Source organism: Ochotona curzoniae, unplaced genomic scaffold (assembly GCF_017591425.1).
Source record: "Ochotona curzoniae isolate NIBS_2020 unplaced genomic scaffold, NIBS_Ocur_1.0 contig_517, whole genome shotgun sequence".
Taxonomy (NCBI): Eukaryota; Metazoa; Chordata; class Mammalia; order Lagomorpha; family Ochotonidae; genus Ochotona; species Ochotona curzoniae.
The window spans coordinates 6,377,472-6,397,897 of record NW_024466454.1 but is presented as its reverse complement, the minus strand read 5'-3'; the positions used below and the strand labels follow the sequence as shown (position 1 = coordinate 6,397,897).

The 20,426-nt window shown below is 40.6% G+C and overlaps 1 protein-coding gene across 3 annotated transcripts in view; it reads right to left on the bottom strand.

The window, feature by feature from the left end:
* Positions 1-20,426, bottom strand: part of SBF2 (SET binding factor 2) — a 382,316-nt gene that overhangs the window by 201,386 nt on the left and 160,504 nt on the right. For all 3 annotated transcript variants that reach the window (XM_040989139.1, XM_040989140.1, XM_040989142.1), the window contains exons 4-6: positions 17,550-17,672; positions 16,485-16,595; positions 15,475-15,580 (exon numbers count right to left, since the gene is read on the bottom strand). In XM_040989139.1, coding sequence (XP_040845073.1) covers positions 15,475-15,580; positions 16,485-16,595; positions 17,550-17,672 — 340 coding nt within the window. The remainder of the gene's footprint in view (positions 1-15,474; positions 15,581-16,484; positions 16,596-17,549; positions 17,673-20,426) is intronic.

Below are 20,426 nucleotides of genomic sequence, written 5' to 3'. Positions count from 1 at the left end.
ATGTTTTTTAAAGATTTATTTTTGTTAATTTTTATTGGAAAGGTGGATATACAGAGAGGAGAGACAGAGAGGAAGATCTTCCGTCCAATGATTCACTCTCCAAGTGAACGCAACGGGCTGATACTATGCCGATCCAAAGCCAAGAGACTCTTCCGGGTCTCCCACATGGGTGCAGGGTCCCAAAGCTTTGGGCCGTCCTTGACTGCTTTCCTGGGCCACAGGCAGGGAGCTGGATGGGAAGCGGGGCCGCTGGGATAGAACCAGCGCCCATATGGGATCCCGGGTGTGCAAGGCGAGGACCTTAACCACTTGCGCCACCGCGCCGGGCCCCAAATAGTTTTAGAATTTAAAAATTTACTTGAAACCAACTGTTACAGAGTGAAGAAAGAGAGAGAAGGTGGGAAAAAGGGAAGGAGAGGGAGAGAAGTAGAGAAAGGAAGGGAAGGAAAGGGAGAGAAGGAGAGAGGGAGAGATGAAGAGAGAGAGAGAGAGGCAGGAGTGGAGGGAGGGGGAGAGAGGGGAAGAGAGGGAGAGATGGAGAGAGAATGATTTTTCCATGTACTGGTTCACTTCCCACATGGAAGCAGGGCTGGCCAGGTCAAAACTAGGTCTCCCAAATGGTTGCAGTGACCAAAGCATCTTGGCTATCTTCTGCTACTTTATTATATTAGGCACAGCAGCAGGGAGCAGGATCAGAAGTGGAATAGCTGGGACTCAAACTGGTACCTGTATGGGATGCCAGTGTAGCATGTAGCAGTTTAATACATTGCACCACAAATACCAGCCCCTAACGCTGTTTATTTTTAATGGTTTCCCTGTTGATTACATTGTGTATCTTAAATTACACACCCCCTCTTTCAGGTGAGTTCTATAATCAAATGTAACAAAGTTGTTCCATTATAGCTCCACTTTCTTCCCTTTCCTCTGTGTTTCTTTTGTCATATATAACATCTTTATGGTAGAAATGCAACAATATGTTGTTGTAATTACTATTGGTTACATTTGAATTTTTTAAAAATTAAGAAAAACATAGTCTTATATATTTATCCATAAATCTAACACTCCACTGTTATTTATTTCTTTATGTGAACTGGTATATGTTTGTTTCTGCCTAAAGGATTTCCTTTTGTATTTCCTATACAGAAGATCTGTCAGGAGTGAAATGCAAATTTATTTTAGTTTGAAATATCTTTGTTTTATCGTTGTTTTTGAAAGATAGTGTTTTCAGAAATAGAATTCCTTTCTGATAGCTCTTATTTCATTTCAGCACATCGCATGTGTCACATCAAGGCCTCTGGCATCCACTATTTCTCATGATAGATCAGTAACAGTTGAGTTATTCTATTGGTTAACAGTGCTAAATAGTTTTTTTTGTTGTTGTTCTTTAGAATTCTAATATTTTAAGGTATCTAACAATGCATTACCTAAATGGGTTTACTGTTCTCAATCTTCACCAAGCTTCTAGGATCTACAGATTGATTTTCATAAATTTTTGAATACTTTGAACATTATTTCTTAAAATATTTTTTTTCTAATCATTTCCCACTATCATCCATGGAAAATATCCAGTACAAGCATACTATTATTGTGTCAAATTCTTTGAGTGCTTGTAATGTTATTACAATTCCTATCTCCACATTAGTTCATTTCTACTAACTGGTCATCTAATTTAACAGATTTCTTTCTGCTACCTCAAATGTGCTGTTAAGGGGCTGACACTATGACACCAGCACTCTATATGTGTGCTAATATGATTTCTGGATGCTCCACTTCCAATCCAGCTCCCTGCTAATGACCTTGAGTAAGCAGAAGATGGCCTAAGTGCTTGGGTCCCTGCACCCACATGGGAGATCTGGTAGAAGCTCTTGGCTTCTGGCTTCTGCCTGGAGCAGTTTTGGCCCTTGCTGTCATTTGGGGAATGAAGCAGCAGATGGAAGATCATTCTTTTACTTCCACAACCTGTAACTCTGACTTTCAAATAGATAAAAAAAAAAACAAATCCTTTTAAAGAATGTGCTGTTAAGCTTAAATAGTAAACATTTCATTTCAATTATTATATTCAACTCTTTAATATTTTCTATAAAGATTTATTCATGTATTCAAATGCAGAAGTATAGCACATGGTGGAAAAACAAAGAAAAAGATATCTATTTGCTGGCTCACACCCTAACTGGTTGCAGCAGTTTGGACTGGACCAGGCCAAAGTAAGGAGCCTGGAACTCCAGCTCATCTCCCAAATGTGTGGCTTGGGCCAAGTATTTGGGCACCTGCTGTAGCCTTCCCAAGTGCATTAGCAGGGAACTTGATCACAAGTGGGGCAACTAGGGCCGAACGGGTACTCATCTGGGATGCTGGCATCGTGGGCAGTGAGCTTAATGTGCTGCAGGTGCCAGGCTCCAATTTGGTAATTCCTATTTGATGTTTTCCCCTACAATTTTATTTCACTTTGAGATTGCAAAGGTGTTGAGTCTCTTAGTATATTTTGTTCTCATTCTTTCAATATGGTTTCCACGAACTATTTTAGCATATTCATAGTGGCTGATTTGATGCCTTTATCTGTTAAATCCAAACAGAATCAGACAATACAATTTGTTTCCTGTGTATTGGTTATACTTTATTGTTATTGAATGCTTCTCAGTTTTTTCAAGAATTGGATATTACACACACACACACACACACACACACACACACACACACACACACACACGCACACACACACGTAAACTCTATTTCTCCCCTACAGGTTTTCATTTCTACAGGAGTATCACTGCTTTAAATTGCAGGATCCATTTTTCTTGTGCTACTGATTCCTTTATCAGTGATTCAGTATTTTATTACTGTTACCATTATTTTAAGATATAGTTCTATAGGCTCTGGGATTTCCCTTAAATCCCTCTCTAAATCCCCTTCCTCCACACATTAATTTCTCCTATATTAACACAATAGTATAGTTCTTCATAAAGTCATGATTCCATCATTGTGGAAATGGACAATGGCAGAGACTTCAGCATTCTATTGTCAAGATATAGTAAATAGTTTCATTGGGAGTCCATGTTTGATCTGGAAGTAGAAATGCATACTGCATTGAATCTTCCTATCTGGATATGACAGTTTCTATTACATAGTTAACATCCCCTTAAATGAGAAGCCACAAAAGAACATAAAAAGAGGAAGAAAAATATAAATTTACAATGCCATAAAGCTAGACAACATGCTACTGAATAACAAGTGCACCGCTGAAGAAATGAAAAAGAAAATCAAGAACCTTCTTGAAGAAAATGATGCTACTTTATGACCTGAGTCAGTGAAAACTTTAATATGAGAAAAAAACTGTTTTGAAGATCTTAAAATAAAAACAAACATCAAATTCCATGATATAAATTCTGCTGATCTTTGCTGTTAAGATCTGTCTCCTGTAGGCAATAGATAGATTGGTTTTGGTTCTTGATCCAGTCTACTAATCATCTGATTGAGTTTGAGCTATTTATTCAGGGTTAATATGAATGGATGGTAATTTGGTTCTATCATTTTAACAACTGATTGTCCGGCAAGATCAGCACCACTAACAATCTAGTTATTTAGGACATCCGGTATCTCTCTCTAGTCTATGGAGTTGCTGAACCAGAAGTGGGAGAAAGGTTGTACAGACAACAGTGTAGCCAGAAGCACAGGATCAGAGGAGGTGGAGGGTGGTGAGCCATCATGGAAGCCCAACACAAGAATCCAGGTCTGAAACTCACTGGAGGGAGTGGCATAAGTAACTCCAAAGCACTGGGAATCAAGCACAATCAGTAAAATTGAACTGCAGGGCCTGGTGTGATAGTCTAGCAGCTAAAGTCCTCACTTTGCATGCACCAGGATCCTATACGGGCACTGGTTCTAATCTTGGAGGTCTCGCTTCCCATTCAGCTCCCTGTTATGGCCTGGGAAAGCAGTCAAGCACATCCCCAAACCTGGGGACCCTGCACCCATGTGGGAGATCCAGATGAGGCTCCAGACTCCTAGCTCCAGATTAGCTCAGCTCCAGCCATTGAGGCCACTTGGAGCGTGAACCAATGGACGGAAGATCTTCTCTGTCTCACCTCCTCTCTGTGTATCTGCCTTCCCAATAAAAAGAAATAATAATAAATCTTTTTTTTTTAACTGAACTGTACACTTGTGGGTGACACAGCTTAGAAACTGCCCTAAGGAGAACAATCTGCTAAGCAGTAGTACAATTACCAAGAGCAAAAGAAGACAGAGAGGTACTATGATTATTATTGAAGACTCTCCTGCAAAGGAGCAAAAGCCTTTATCAAGTTATTATCCCCCATCAAGGAAATGGGGGATAATGAACTTTAAAAAAAAAAAACTTGTCATAAAGCTTCTTATCAACAATGAGAAGCACACATAGGAGTTCAAGGAATTTAAGGAACATGCCACACAGGAAATAGCAAAACTGAAACAAAAGCAAGCAGAATTGTTACAAATGAAGGACACAATGGAGCAAATTAAAAATTCAGTGAAAAGTGCCAGGTACAATAGCCTAGCAGCAAAAGTTCTCACCTTGAACATGCCGGGATCTTATATGGGTCCCACTTCTAATTCTGGCAGCCCCACTTCCCATCTAGCTCACTGCTTGTGGCCTGGGAAAGAACTGAGGACAGCCCAAAGCCTTGGGACCATGCGTCCATGTGGGATACCCGGAAGAGGCTCCTGGCTCCTGGCTTTGGATTGGCTCAGCTCCGGCCATTGCGGTCACTTAGGGAGTGAATTGACGGATGAAAGATCTTCTTCTCTATCTCTCCTCTCTATCTCAGACTTTACAATAAAAATATAATATACCTTTAAAGAAATTCAGTGAAAAGTTTCCATAATAGAATGAATGAGGCAGAAGAAAGAATTTCAGAATTGGAAGTTTTTTCTTGCCACAATGGGGAAACAATCAAAAGGCTGGAAGAAGAACTGAGTCGAAATAAGTATTCAAGAATTCAGGGCCACTATTAAAAGGCCACCTTCTGGGAGTTCCAGAGGTGCATAAAGAGAAGCTGGGTTTAAAGATGCATTCAATGAAACAATAAAAGAAAACCTCCCTCATCTAGAGAAAGAACTGGGAAACAGAATACAGGGGGTGGGGGACACAAAATTCCCAACAGGGTTGAGCAAAAGCAATCTTTAACACAACACATGAAAATCAAGTTCTCTTCAGTTGAACATAAGGAAAAGATCTTTAAATATTTACATGAAAAAGAAACTCAACTGACATACAGAGAAATGCCAATCAAACTCACAATTGACCTCTCACAGGAAATTGTACAGGCCAAAAGAGATTGGAGAGACATATTCCATATTTTAAGAGGAAACAACTGTTGGCCCAGAAAAACCCAGCTAAGCTTTCCTTTGCCTTTGAAAATGAAATAAATTTTTTCCGCAGAAAAGAAACGCTCAAAGAACACACCTTTTCCAGACCTGCCCTACAAATGATACTTAAAAGATGTTCTCTTGACAGAGAAAATATCACCTGCCCAAACCAAAGGCAGTGTTAAGAATATTCCAGTGATTCAGTCTTAAACTTAATTTTATTATTTAGCAATGTTACCTATAGGTTGTTTCTGTGTTGGAATGGCTCAATGGTCAGCCTGTAACTTGGGAAAGATTATATTCAAATACCTTGAGGTGACAAAGGTTTCATGCACTGTTTATCAATTGTTATGTGGGTTGGTCCACACCGATCGTTTGGCCTGTTTTCAAATCTCCTCTCACTTTCAGCTGAGCTCTCCTGGGTCTTTCTGCACATAGACATAATTCCCCAGGTAGCCAAAGATGTAGAAAAACCTTGTTTAGCCTCTCCACAACAGTCTCTTTACACATTTAGATTTTCTTCTTTTTTTTTTTTAAAGATTTATTTTTATTATGTTTTTATTGGAAAGGCGGATATACAGAGAGGAGAGACAGAGAGGAAGATCTTCCATCTGATGATTCACTCCCCAAGTGAACGCAACGGCCGATGCTATGCCGATCCAAAGCCAGGAGCCTCTTCCGGGTCTCCCACGTGGGTGCAGGTTCCCAAAGCTTTGGGCCGTCCTTGACTGCTTTCCTGGGCCACAGGCAGGGAGCTGGAAGGGAAGCTGGGCTGCCGGGATAAGAACTGGCACCCATATGGGATCCCGGGTGTGCAAGGCGAGGACCTTAACCACTTGCTCCACCACGCCGGGCCCAGATTTTCTTCTTCTTTCCTGATATATTTCTGGCTCTTTTCCCACCAGCTCTAGCTAGAATATAACTGACAAGTAGAGTCAGAGTTTATTTTCTCCTCACTTACAATGATACTGTAGATTTCAGCCCCAACAAAATCTACCTCTCTTGGCAGTAAAACTGCTGGTTTTCTAGGTAGCACCACCCTGGTTAAACTACCACTTTTACTGACAGTCGAAATGTGGGAAGGGGACAATCACCAGGCAAAAATGTTGCAGACTTCTGACTTTTTTCCCCAAAGTTCCAGCATGAATAAATGATTTCCAGTTTGTTGTTCACTTTTGGTCCATTTTCAGTGTCTACACTTATATACAACAATTTGTCCAATCTTACAATTTTTTTTTGAGAAGGGACTTCATGAACTTCTTCACACTGCCATAACCTCAAGTACTCCTTTTGTCATGCTAATTTCTCTTCCAGTTAATTTCTCAGTTCAATGCTGTCCAACTTCAACAAAAATAAAATCGATATCTTTCTTTATAACTAATAGGCACTGTGTAGCAAGACACTTTTAAGATCCCACTAAGGATCAGGAATATGGCACAGTAGGCTAAATCAGTGCCTGCATCGTTGGTATCCCATATGAACATGGGTTCTAATCCAACATCCTGCTGATTGATGTACCTGGAAAAGGAACAGAAAACAGCAAAAGTTCTTAGGACCCTGCGCCCACATGGGAGATCTGGCTTGGGTCTAGCCCAGCCCCAGCCATTGTGGTCATCTAGGGTGAAAACTAGAACATGGAAGATTTTTCCATTTTCCCTTTCTCAAAAATTCTGCATTTCAAATAAAACAATACATTTTAAGACTCTGTAAACAATCTTGTTATATCTGCCTACACTTATCATCTATTGATGATTCTTTCCAGAACAAGCCTTTACCACAATGCCAACTGAATGACTATAAACTCTAGATACTGGGTGATCTACGCACAAGAGATTATTTGTATTGGTTTAGCAATTTCTTCTAAGTGACGCTATTTAAAACCCAAAGCTTATTTTAAAAAATTCTGTAGATATAGTACTTTCTGATGATTGCTGTGACAAATTACTACAATCTGGATGCCTAAAGGAATACAAATTTATTATCTTACAGTTCTGGTGGTCAAAATCTGATTGATCTAGTTGGCTTTCCAACTTCCAGTAACTCTCCAAATGACTTGGCTAGTGACTATCTTCCATCTTTAAAGCCGACAATGGCCAATTCTCTCACATTGTGTCCTTCTGACACCAGTATCAGATAAAGTGGGAAGAAGAAAGGCAGGCAGTTCTGAGGGACCTTCACTACTCATATTAATAATATTGAGCAGCATACTTTGTTAAGCAGAGGAAATACTACATAATCATTTACATATATATAAAATACTGTAAAATCATATAAATGAGTTAGGGTCAATTGCCTGGTACTTAAGGTATGCTTCTGATTACTCAGAAACTTGATAATATAACACACAAAAACATACATGTTTGACTGAAGAATTACTTAAATTTTGCATGGTTAAAACACCACAGGCTTCCTCAAGTTTTACATCAAATATTTTATGAAGTTTCATGAATCTTTTTTACTCCTATGTAACAATGTTCGTTGCTGTGTTCATTTTAGAAATTCAATTTTACGTTCTTAAGCCACTGGACTGTTTCCTAGTCTTCTGAAGCCCAACATCCATCTAAAGCCGCAATGACAGTAGAGCAGACAATCTGAAAAACATTCTAGTGATAACTCCTCCTGACTTCACTACAATGGTACATATACACATCCTGTTGACTATTTTAAATAGAAAAAATCTGAAAAACTTCCTGATCTCAAGTTTGTCAAGATGTTCTCAGTTCTAAAATTCAATGCATTAAACATATCTGTTTCCTGTCTTGGGATGGGGGTGGGGACCTTCCTCTAGAACCCCAGCCTTCTTTGAACAATTATGAAATACTGAAGGAACACTGTGTCTCAGCTTTAAAATGAATAAATTGAGGAACAGAAGGTTATACTTTCAAGATAGGATATGTTTTAGAAAGTTTTACACATTTTATTTAATTGCTGTTTCATAGATTTATTTGAAAGGCAAATCAACAGAGTATGGAAGGTGGAAGAAGGGAGGATGAGAAACAGAGAGCAAGAGCAAGAGCAAGAGACAGAGAGACAGAGTCAGATCTTCCATTTGCTGGCTCATTCCTTAAATGGCACAGCAGCCAAGGATGGGCCAGGAACTCCATTTGGGTCTACAGCCCCACCTGGTGGCAGTGGCCCAGGCACTTGGACCATCACCTGCTGACTTCCTATGCACATTAGTAGGAAGCTGCCTGGAAATGAGAGATGCTGAGACTCAGCCAAGACTCCCATAAGGAATCCTGGCAGTGACTTAACCAATACTCCTCTATCTTCAAACATACATCATGTAGCAACTGCAAACTTTATTATGTGTGATTCTATTAAGTGTAGCAGTATATGAATCAACCAGGACTCAATGTTACTACACTTGATCTTAGCTTACTCAATGTTACTTTTTGGCATTTTCAAAATGACACTTTATAGAATTATCATCAATACTTATATCTTCAGTTTGCAATGAAAAACAATCAATTTTCTCAATAACATTCTGATTAATTTCTGTAACAGGTTTTGTCAAATATCTCGCTGTTCTGTGAAGTCCTTTCATGACTTCCTGTACTACTGCACATGCTTTTCCTTCCAGGATACCATCCTTCCCTTCCCCTTCCTCCCTCCCTCTCTCCCTCCCTCCCAGTTTTATAGCTGGCGAGAGTATCTTGATCAGTGTTCTAGTTACATTGTACTATACTTTTAAAATCGTAACTATTTCTTCACTAAGTTAAAGGTGTGTCCAGGATAAGGGCTGTGATTTGTTCATCTTTATCCTCATTGACAAGTAAAGTGCCTGGAGACACCTAGAACTCTTCCATCCCCAGGCTCACTGACCGGATACAGCAACAGCCAGGGCTGGACCAGGCAAAAGCCAGGAGCCAGGAGAGCCATTCAGACTTCCAGTCTGGGCTCAGGAGCCAAGCACTTGGGTAATCCTCTGCTGCTTTCCCAGGCAGGTTAGCAAGAAGCTGGTCACCAAGGGGAGCAGATAGGACTTGAAACAGCATCCATATGAGATCCCCGCTTTGCAGGCAAGGCTTTATATAGGCCACAATGCCAGTCTGCACCCAAATCTTTTCACAATATTTTATTTCTTTCTCCAAGGAATCTAAATTTATTTGAATTATTTCATCCTTTAAAAAAATTAACAATCTAAATATTCTACTTTTTTAAAGGATTTATTAATTTTTATTACAAAGTTAGACATACAGAGAGGAGGAGAGAGAGAGGAAGATCTTCCATCTGATGATTCACTCCCCAAGTGACTGCAATGGCTGGTGCTGCACCGATCCAGAGCCAAGAACTTCCTTCAGGTCTCCCACACGGGTGCAAGATCCCAAAGCATTGGGCTGTGCTCGACTGCTTTCCCAGTCCACAAGCAGGGAGCTGGATGGGAAGTGGAGCTGCCGGGATTAGAACTGGCGCTCATATGGGATCCCAGCACGTTCAAGGCGAGGACTTGGGCAGCTAGGTCACGTCGCCGGGCCAAAAAATGTAAATATTCTAACCATACTCAATTTGCCTTAACAGAAACATTTTTGTAATATCTTACTTTTTCCCTTTTATGCTATAAAAGTATATAAAAGATGGGCCCGGCGCGGTGGCGCAAGTGGTTAAGGGCCTCGCCTTGCACGCCCGGGATCCCATATGGGTGCCAGTTCTTATCCCGGCAGCCCCGCTTCCCTTCCAGCTCCCTGCCTGTGGCCCAGGAAAGCAGTCAAGGACGGCCCAAAGCTTTGGGACCCTGCACCTGCGTGGGAGACCCGGAAGAGGCTCCTGGCTTCGGATCGGCATAGCATCGGCCGTTGCGTTTACTTGGGGAGTGAATCATTGGACGGAAGATCTTCCTCTCTGTCTCTCCTCTCTGTATATCCGCCTTTCCAATAAAAACATAATAAAAATAAATCTTTAAAAAAAAAGTATATGAAAGTTAAAAAAAAAGATTTTGACAATTTCTGGAAAAAGATCAGCTCGGTCAGTGACTTTAAACTGTATAACAAAGAGCACACTGAAAACTGAGTAATAAAAACCTAAAGTATTTGGAATTAAAATCCAAATTACAGATGTAAAGAAGTCAAAACATGTCAGAGATATTACATAAAACTGTTTAGGTCAGGGAGGGATACCATGTCAAACAGCTATGGGTTTGATTCAAATATCAAAAAAGGTTTAAAAATTAGTTCCAATAAATAAAATCTTCCAGTTTTTTTGCTATCTCTTTATCTTTATTTTCTTTTTTTAATTATATTTTTGACAATCTTTACATAGTTAATTAGGGTGAAAGCTTCAAGGGCTATAGGAAAGTGGGTAAGACTATTATTTCCATATTGTTTTTTTTATGTTTAAAGAGGGGTATAAAGGGAGAAGGCCCACCCAATTTCCCACCCTCCTCAGGTCCTACATGTAGGGTATGCTCCGAGGTTCTTGCTCAAGTGGTTTTGATAGTTCACTAGTTATGAATCGCTGCCAATCTTGCCACTCCAAGCACTATGAGGTCTTTGAAGAATCCATTGATTTAGTCCATCATAGAGTCTCCATTTGCCCCGTATTTCGCTGCCAAAATATAGCTGAGATGGTTGATTGACTTATTCTGTCCTCTGCCTTTTCTTGGTTAGGGTTCTGAGTCCAGCATTTTGATTGGGGAGACCTCCAAAGAAACTTTGTCTGAGGTGTTCTCAGACCATATTCTTGTATGTACTAGCAAGTACAGGGCCTGGCACAGTCCATTACCCTGATCAGCTGGTGGCTGTGATCACTGGGTTGGTTCTGTTTTCAGCCCCGACTTCCACTGGAACCAATGGGTGTTGCAGTCCAGGCTGGTTCTGCCCAGCACATACTCAGCCCTCGCATAAACAAGTGGCAGCTGTAGTCTAGTTGGAGCGACCCACAATAACCCCCACCAGGCCCGCCCCCTACGCAGGTTTGCCAGTATGTATAGCAGTAATCCAGTCTGTCTCACACCCCATTCCACCCCAGCCCCTGTCCTGGTTTTCGTGGCCTCCAGTGGAAGTGGTAACCCAAGAGGGAAGAGCCCACTATTTCCCTCCCAAGCCTCTCTTACTCCCGGATTAGGCACTCTCCAGGTAGTTCTGTGGTTTGACTTGACAGAATTGTACCTCAGTGCCAGCTTGTGCCAGCTGATGCTGTGGCTAAGCCCAAAGACCCCTCACCCACTCTAATTTTGTTTGCACCAGTAGGAATAATCAGCCCAGCCTGGCTTTTTCATGGTCTAGTCCACATGAGGCACACAGGTGTTGTGGCCCTGCTTAGTCTGGTCTGCCCCCATCCCAGCTCGTGCTCTCTAGTGGGAGTAGCTGTCCAGCAAAGGAACCACCCCTATTCCCCTTCCGGCTCTGCCCCCTCCCTTCCTAGTTCTCATGTGTGCTGGTTTGGCGCTACGGTCACATCTGGTATAGGCAACCTCACCTTGGCATTCTGTATTGTGCACTAGTTTTTGTTGCGACCGAACCTTGCTCTACCCACACTGTTCTGGTGCTTGGATTTGCCAGTGGATGATGTGAACAGATTCAGCCTGGTCTGCCCTCAACCCATGCCAAATACATGCCAGTTGGAAACCTTCCATGGCCTGCTCTGTGCTGTTTCCTATCATGTTTCTTGTGCTTACCTGCAGGAACTGTGTCCTGACAGAGGAGTTGCCCAGGCTCCTCCATCAGAACCTCTCCCAATGCCAGATTTTGCACATACCAGTGGGTCCATGAGCCAGCCCTACTCAGTTCACTTCCTGTCCTAGCAGGAACAGTAGCCTTTCCTGACTGGCCTTCAACCCAAACTGGTCCTTGCTGTTGGATGTTTCAGCCCAGCCACGGCTCATCCATACCCACATATGGCTCACACATGGCTCAGTAGGGGTTGAGACCCAGCCTAGTCCATCCCACATCTACCCTGGTCCTCCAGGACACCAGAGGGTGTTGGAGTCTGGCCTGGCTCGGTGCATCCAATCCCAGTCCACATTTGTACCAAGGGAGACTACAACCATTTTCTGATCAGAACGTAGCCCCCATTCAAACCCACACACCCCTTGGTGGGAACCTCAACCCAGCTAGGGTTGTCCCCTTAGCTCCCCAACTGGGCATGTTCCCAGCCATAGATCATGCGCATGCCAGTGGTTGCTCTGATTCAGCTGGCTCAGCCCCTCACCTGTCCCGATCTCTGCCTTAGACACTGGCTTAGCGTTGCTGGCTCATGCAGACCAGTAGGTGCAAGAGCCTAGCTTGGCATGCCCTGTGTTCCCTCCTGGTCTCTAGTTTCGCTTGTGGGCTAAGGTTTGCTCAGTCCTGCCTGGTCCACCCTGTTCTATTACCAATTGACACATTACCCAGCTGTTGGAGCTACTTTGCCCAGCTAGTCCGACCCCCAGGTCTGGACCACATGTTCCCCAGTGGGAGCTATGACTCACCAAGGGAGTTTCCCAAGTTCCTCCACTTAATCCACTCCCAGACCCAGTTCTCATACATGCCATTGGGTTTAGGCCAGGTTCCGATGAAGTCTGGCCTTTCATTTGGTCTTGTATGAACTGGTGAACGCTGCACCCCAGCCCACCCCACACCCTATTCAGGATGCACATTTGGGTGCTGCTGCCCTGACCAGTCCAGACTGTTGCGGGTTCCTTTACCTGTGATTGATAGCAGGCTCCTTGGTCACACTTAGCTTAGTCCATCACCACCCCAACTCTTGAGGTAACCAGTGGGGCTAAAATTTCCATAGAGTTTGGCCCACACAACCCTCACAGAATCTACCCCCTGGTTATGGTTCTTGAGTGCTAGTTAATGTAATGGTCCTGCTTAATGTGACCCTTCTCCTGATCCATCATCATTTCAGGTAACAGGATATGATTCTGCTGGACAAGCCCCGAGCCATAGCTTTAGCATGGACTGGTATTTGGTGGACAGCATTATTCAGTGATTACAAGTTTTTTAAAGGAAGAGTTACTGTCATTTGGGAATGTATACGATTGATTCACGTCCTAGAAGCACAGTGGGTTTAACCTGGAGCTACCTAAGCAGCGATTCAAAGAATCAAAACCCCAGAGCTCCCCAGCCAGGTGGCAAGCAGGCGGAGCCTGGCACCAAATGGCGCACTTGCTGCCCGGGGACAGCTCACCACGTGCATGTGGTGGCTGTCGTCTGGGATCCAGGCATGAGATGCCCCGTCCTGAGACCCACCAGCAGCCGTAGCCGCTGGAAGTTTAAATTCCCAGGCCCAAGGTCGCACCCCTCCCAAATCCCATTCACCACCCAATGAAGGCGGCAGGTGGGTCCCGGACCTGCCCAGTCACGAAGACCTCCCCCCTCGGTGAACTCACCCCGAAGGGAGCAGCCCCCGGAGCCCAGGCAGGCCCAGGAACAGCTCACCAGGTGCACATGGTGGCTGTCGTCTGGGATCCAGGCATGAGATGCCCCGTCCTGAGACCCACCAGCAGGCCCAATAAATTCAATCTTAATACTGAGAAACACTTCTGTTTACTGCATATAAAACACAGACAAACAGAAACATTTCAAATAAACTGCAACAAAAAGAAAAACCAAATGGATAAAAAAAACATGGTAAGCAAGGGATGATGGTGAAGAACAGGAAATTATGGAGATTGAGGGTCAGAATGGCACACAATTATTTCTGGAAAACACTGAGACCTTACAAATTGAAAAACAAATTCAATATCTTAATAATTGTTAGAAGAACAAAGGAAATAATATCATTACATTTAGACCTTTCACAGGAAAACTAGTCAAAGTTACAAAAGAACCTCACAGTTTTATCTGTCTCCTATTGGTACTTCATAAAATCCACAATTATCACCTACGCCCAAACCAGGTAGTGAACTCTCTGATAATAGCCTAACATTGGCCTTTAACAGCGTGATAAAACAATGTCTTTTGGGCCTGGTGGAATGACTCAGTGGCTAGATCCTCGCATTTTACATGCTGAGATCCCACATGAGTACTGGTTTATGCTCTGGCTGCTCCACTTCCCATTCAGCTCCCTGATTGCAGCCTGGGAAAGCAGTCGAGAACGGTCCAGTGCCTTGGGACCCTGCACTCGAGTAGGAAACCTTGAAGAAGTTCCTGGCTCCAGGCTTTGGATTGGCTCAGCTCCAGCCACTGTTGTCACTTGGGGATTGAACCAAAAAATGGAAGATCTTTCTCTCAGTACCTCCTTCTCTCTGCAAATCTGCCTTTCCAATAAAAATTTAAAAATAAATCTTTGCGCCTGGTGCAGTGACCTAGTGGCTAAAGTCCTTGTGCTGCACGCATCAGGATCCCATATGATGTCAGTTCATATTCTGGTGGCCCTACTTCTTTTCCAGCTCCCTGCTTGTGGCCTGGGAAAGCAGTAGAGTGTAGCTCAAAGTCTTGGGATCCTGCACCCATATGGCAGACCTGGAGGAAGTTCCTGGCTCAATGGCTTCAGATTAGCTTAGCTCTGGCCATTGAGCCATTTGGGGAATGAACCAATGGGTAAAAGCTCTTTTCTTCTTCTCTTTGTAAATCTTTCAAGTAAAAATAAATAAATCTTAAAAAAAAAACATGATGGCTAAGAGCATTTTGAGTTTTTTATGGATATGTATTATCATTTTCATTGGGTAAACACATAGAAGCAAAATGGCTGGATCATAGCGTTTACTTAAGAACAATCAAACTGTATTCCAAGGTAACTGTATTTTGCCTCATGTTTATTAGCAAAGAATAGTTACAATTTCTTTGTATCTTTGCCAATATTCAGGCAGCTCTCTGAAAAGACAAAACAGTGGATGCTCTTTTTTCTCTCAACTTTCAGAGGAATTAAGTTTCGAGTCACATGCTTTTTCACAATGCAACAAGCTATGCAAGCCACTGCAAGCACGCCATCTCCCTTCCTCATTCTTAGTCACATTAGTCACCACAGCATCCAAACTAAATCAGTTCTTGCTTATTCTCCCCAAGAGATGACACAGCAGCAAGTTCCTCAGGCAGGCAGCTCCTCAGCAAACAGAATTTGCACTGTAAGCTCTGCTTTTCTGTCTTTACCCCTCAGGCTACAGGGAGGTTTTTAATGATTGTTTTATATTTTCTTGACTTCTGTTGGATGGTTCCCCGCCCCCATAAGCTTCTACAAAGAACAACGAAAATGAAAGAAAAGACGTACCCAGCTGCTGGAACAAGAGAGCCACACTTGTGCCTGTGACTGGAAGACTATCATGTAAAGGAGTCTGAATCAGTTGCCGATCGCCTGCACCCAAGGAAAACAGCTTCTACAAGATAGAATCACACAGAAGCAAATGAGTTGAGATCTTCTTGAAGTAAAATCCTTTTAAAGCTCAAATTCCGAACAAATGACCACATACAGAACTGGTTATCATGCAAGTAACAACAACGCAAAGCCCACAGTATCCACATTACATTCTATCCTGAAAATGGTCTGAGTCAGAAGTCAGAGACCATTTACTAGACCCAAGAAACAAAAAATATGGAAAAATCTTAATATTAAAAATAGTAAAATGTCAAAGTAAGAAACTTCAGCCAAGGTTCAAAAATTTCATAAAGCAATTCTGCTTCTTAAAGTTTAGCTCCTATTACCAACTAATCATTTTCATTATTTAAGGACGAATCAGTTCTTTTTATTTTCTTTCCCCCAGAAACGATAACTAAATCATAGCAACTGAGATTTTAATTTTTGCAATTCAAACACAAAAAGAAATCTCAAGACATGCAAAGAAATCTACTCAAAGTCCTTGTAGTTATGAAGACAACTGGATGAGAGTAGTATTATTAATGTTATTTTATTTCTATCTCTGAAACATCTCAAAATTAATAAAAATGAGATGGAACTATACTAAGGGTAAGAAATATGGAAAGGACGTATTTAAAAGTTAAACTTTAAAAAGTATATTTCCAAGAAAATATAGAGTTCAAGTTACACAGAATATGACTTCTAATTATGTATGTGAAAGGTGAGCCATGTGTTAAAATAAACCTCCTGACCTAAGAAAAGAACAAAATTTTGGGTGTCTAAAAGGCAGACCATAGGGACAATGCTTAACTAAACTAGGATTCTCTTTAAAGCTAAAATATTTAAATCACTCTTTCTTCTTCAGAAACTATCTAGAGAAAGGGAAAAGAATACATTCTTCCCATCTCCCTTTCTATTCAATTTACCTGAGACCCTCCAGCTGCAGGAACAAGGCAAGCACAAAGATTTGCAATTAAACTTTCCAAAGAAACATTCAGGCTGTCTACATACACAGTATAGATTAAACCCAGGCAGGCCTGCCAAGAGAAAGATACACAAAATTATTTCATGGAAAAAGCACTAAAAATACATTTTTGTAACATCTGCTCTTAGGAAAATTTCTCTTTGAATCTAGTAAAGTACATTCTATACTGAATATGGAATAACTTTTAAGTAGCAAATATGATTAAGTTTATTAAATTTTCCTTTAGAACCAGAACTGCCAAATGAGTTTCTGAGATGAGTTTACAGAAAGCAGAAATCCATAATTTATAAAACAGGTGTAGGGCTAAAAACCAATTTTGCTCTACCGTTTTCCCTGTTGTTTTAGCTAATGAACAAATCACTTAAAACGTCAACATAAAAAAAGTCAAGATCAAAGTTCACTACTATTGCCTTCTTTTGTGATTTTTATAAACAGATAATTTACCCAATAGAAAATATTTTATGGCTTCTAATAAAGCATAACAAAAAAGATACAGAAAACATAGTACTAACACTGAACTTAGTGGAATATGATAAAATACAAAATGCCATTTTAGCAAATTCTACTTTATTGAACTCTGTGACTATGAAAACTCAGCATAGCAATAGTATGAACAGAATTACAGAAAATCTCAAATATTCATTCCATTGACACCAATGTGAATGGGCAAAAATAAATGAGGCTTTTAAATTACTATTGCATGCTAAATTTGACAAAATTACTCACATCTTTTCTTTAGGACTTTACAGATTTTAGCCTCAACAAATATGAGATCTTTTAAAAGATAAGCATAATATTTTAGAAGCTTAGTTTTAAAAGGCATGTTAATTTAATCAGGTATCCATTTCATCTAACATGCTATTCTTCTTCCTGTTCAGGTTAATTTTATTTTATTGGTGAATTTCTAAATTAATTTAATGGTATTTTAAATACAAAGAACTTTCTTCTACAGTTTACTCAAGATTTACACAAAATACATTAATAATTGTAACTATGAGTTCTTTACCCTAAAAATTTCTGGGTAATCCAATCTGGACACTAACACCAGGCTTTTGGGAGCAAACACTTCTGCAGGCTGAATTAAGCCAGATACTTCTTCATTTTCAGCATCATCTTCCTTCTTTGTTCCCTAGAAAAAAAGCATACTATAATCAACAGAACTATCTGGGTTTGTAACTCACAAGACAGATGTATCATATAACTTTCATATAACGAGCAAAAATTAAAACTTATCAAATATAATTTGTAAAAATTAAGCAAAATGATTATGAAGCAATTGGGACCGGCAATATGGCATAGCAAATTCAGCCACCTGCTTATTTTGCTGGCATCCCACATCAGAATGCTAGTTTGAGTTCCAGCTGCTTTGCTTTGGATCCAGATCCTTGCTAATGCACCTTGGAAGACAGCCCAGATGGCAAGAACTTGGACCCTGCTACGTGTGTGGAAGAACCAAATGGAGCTCCCAACTGGCTTCAATCTGGCTTAGCCTGGACAGTTGCAGCCACTTGGGAAAAGCAAGTGTGAAAAGTGTTTTCAGTGTGAAAAATAAGACTTATTGGAGATACTAAAGATGGAAATTTCCTGCCACAGCAGGAGGGGTCTCCACCAGAGGAAAGACCCTCTCCTTCATTCTTCAGATGTGTTTCTTTATTGCTCTTCAAACACAAATCAGGTTATTAATGAATAGGAATTGCATGTGATTTTCTCTGTCCAGATAATAATAAGAACATCCATCCACAGATATGCTAAGGACTAAGCCCCTTGTGCCCTTTAGGTCTTCCTCCTAGCCTTGTCTGCTCTAATATGCCTTTGCTGACCACTGTTTTTGAAGCTGTAATGCCCACTAGATGGTTAATATACCATATGTAGTTATTAACATGCCTATTCTGTTTCTCTGCTTCATTTTCCCCATAGTACTTGTCACTGCCCAACAAATTATCCACATAACTTATCTTGATTTCTGGTCTGTGTCCTTACTAAAACATTTTCCAAACAGGCTTTTATTTCTGTTTTGTTTAGTGACGGCATCTTCCTCAAAGTAAGAATTGGGCAACAGTTGATATTTAATATTTGTTTACCATAAATACAGAAATGACTTCTTTTTTAAAAAATGTTATTATTTGAGGGCCCGGCGTGGTGGCGCAAGTGGTTAAGTCCTCGCCTTGCACGCCCGGGATCCCATGGGCACCGGTTCTATCCCGGTGGCCCTGCTTCCCTTCCAGCTCCCTGCCTGTGGCCTGGGAAAGCAGTCGAGGACGGCCCAAAGCTTTGGGACCCTGCACCCACATGGGAGACCCAGAAGAGGCTCCTGGCTTCGGATTGGCATAGCATCGGCCTGTTGCGTTCACTTGGAGTGAATCATCGGACGGAAGATCTTCCTCTCTGTCTCTCCTCTCTGTATATCCGCCTTTCCAATAAAAACATAATAAAAATAAATCTTTTAAAAAATGTTATTATTTGAAATATAAAGGAAAATGAGAGTAGAGATGAAGAGATCTTCCATTTCCTGTTTCACTTGTCAAAAGGCTGCAAAGCCAGGGATGGGCCAGGATGAAACAAGAAGCCAGAAGCTTCATCTAGGTCTCCCCTATCCAAGCAGGTATGAAGCTCTTGGGCCATCTTCTGCTACTGTTCCAGGCTCACTAGCAGGGAGCTGGATTGAAAATGCAGCAGCTAAGACTCAAATCAACATGCATATGGAATACTGGCATTGCAGTTGATGGTTTTTAGTCCTCTGTGCCACAATGCTGGCTCCAAAATGAATTTTATTAGAATAGATTTCTGGGTATTTTCCCCTACTTCTCAAGAGGACTGAAAACTACATTTTTCTACTTCTTATAGCTCATTTAGTTGCTAGTACAGCACAACTCAATCAAGTATCAAATGTCCTTGGAATGTATTATAATCTAAAGGGAACTATCTGTTTACTTTTTATACGCATGATAAAGTCCATATGTTCCTGAAAGATTTTCATTTGTTACAAAGCAAAAACTAAAATTAGGTTGGTTGGTTTCTGGAATCTTTATAAATAACAAAAACGTGATAACTATGAATTTATCAAAGATTTCCTCACTTAATGAATCATATTCTTCATGGGTTGCTATAAAAATGAATGACTGAAATTCCTGGAAGAGATAAAACTCTCCACATTTTTATGAGATTGTGATAAATACCCCAGAGTACCATTAGAATTCAGAGCAATAATCATGTCAAATAAGTGACTATCAATCAACTATGACAACAACAGAAAATAGTTTACGCTGGTTATTTATTAAAGATGTTAAGGACTTGCTAAATAACAATAAAACATCTCCAAATAATGTAAATAAGTATTCAGCAAAATTATTTATATCACTTTTTGTTGCCTTTAAATTTTCAATATGCTATAAATCTGAAGATGCTGATTTTAATTACAGTAGTTGCAATACAAGACAACAGTATCCCAGGTACAGAGAAAAATTCAAATTCTTGCTTTCAAAGCAAAATACACTGCAGATAACAAACTTAAATCTTATTAGGTAAAATAAGTCTTGTTTTAAAAGATAGGAATATGAATATTTTGATACATTTTTCAAAATATATCTGTAAGGAGAAAACTGTCACTTTATTCTACCTGCTAGATATCTTTTGGGAAATGATTTTATAGTGATTGTGGCTTTATTTGGTGTTTCGCAATGACAAATTTTCACATTTAAAAATATGTGAGAAAATAAGAAATGCAAAACTATGAATCTGTGAGATGTTAAAAAGATGTTTTGAAACCTACTATTTATAGTCAAAAACATGTTCAACTATTTTATAGTTATAAAATTTATAAACATTATTCTAACCTTAGCTAATTTGTTATTTTCACTAAGCCTTATTAAATACACAAATTTAC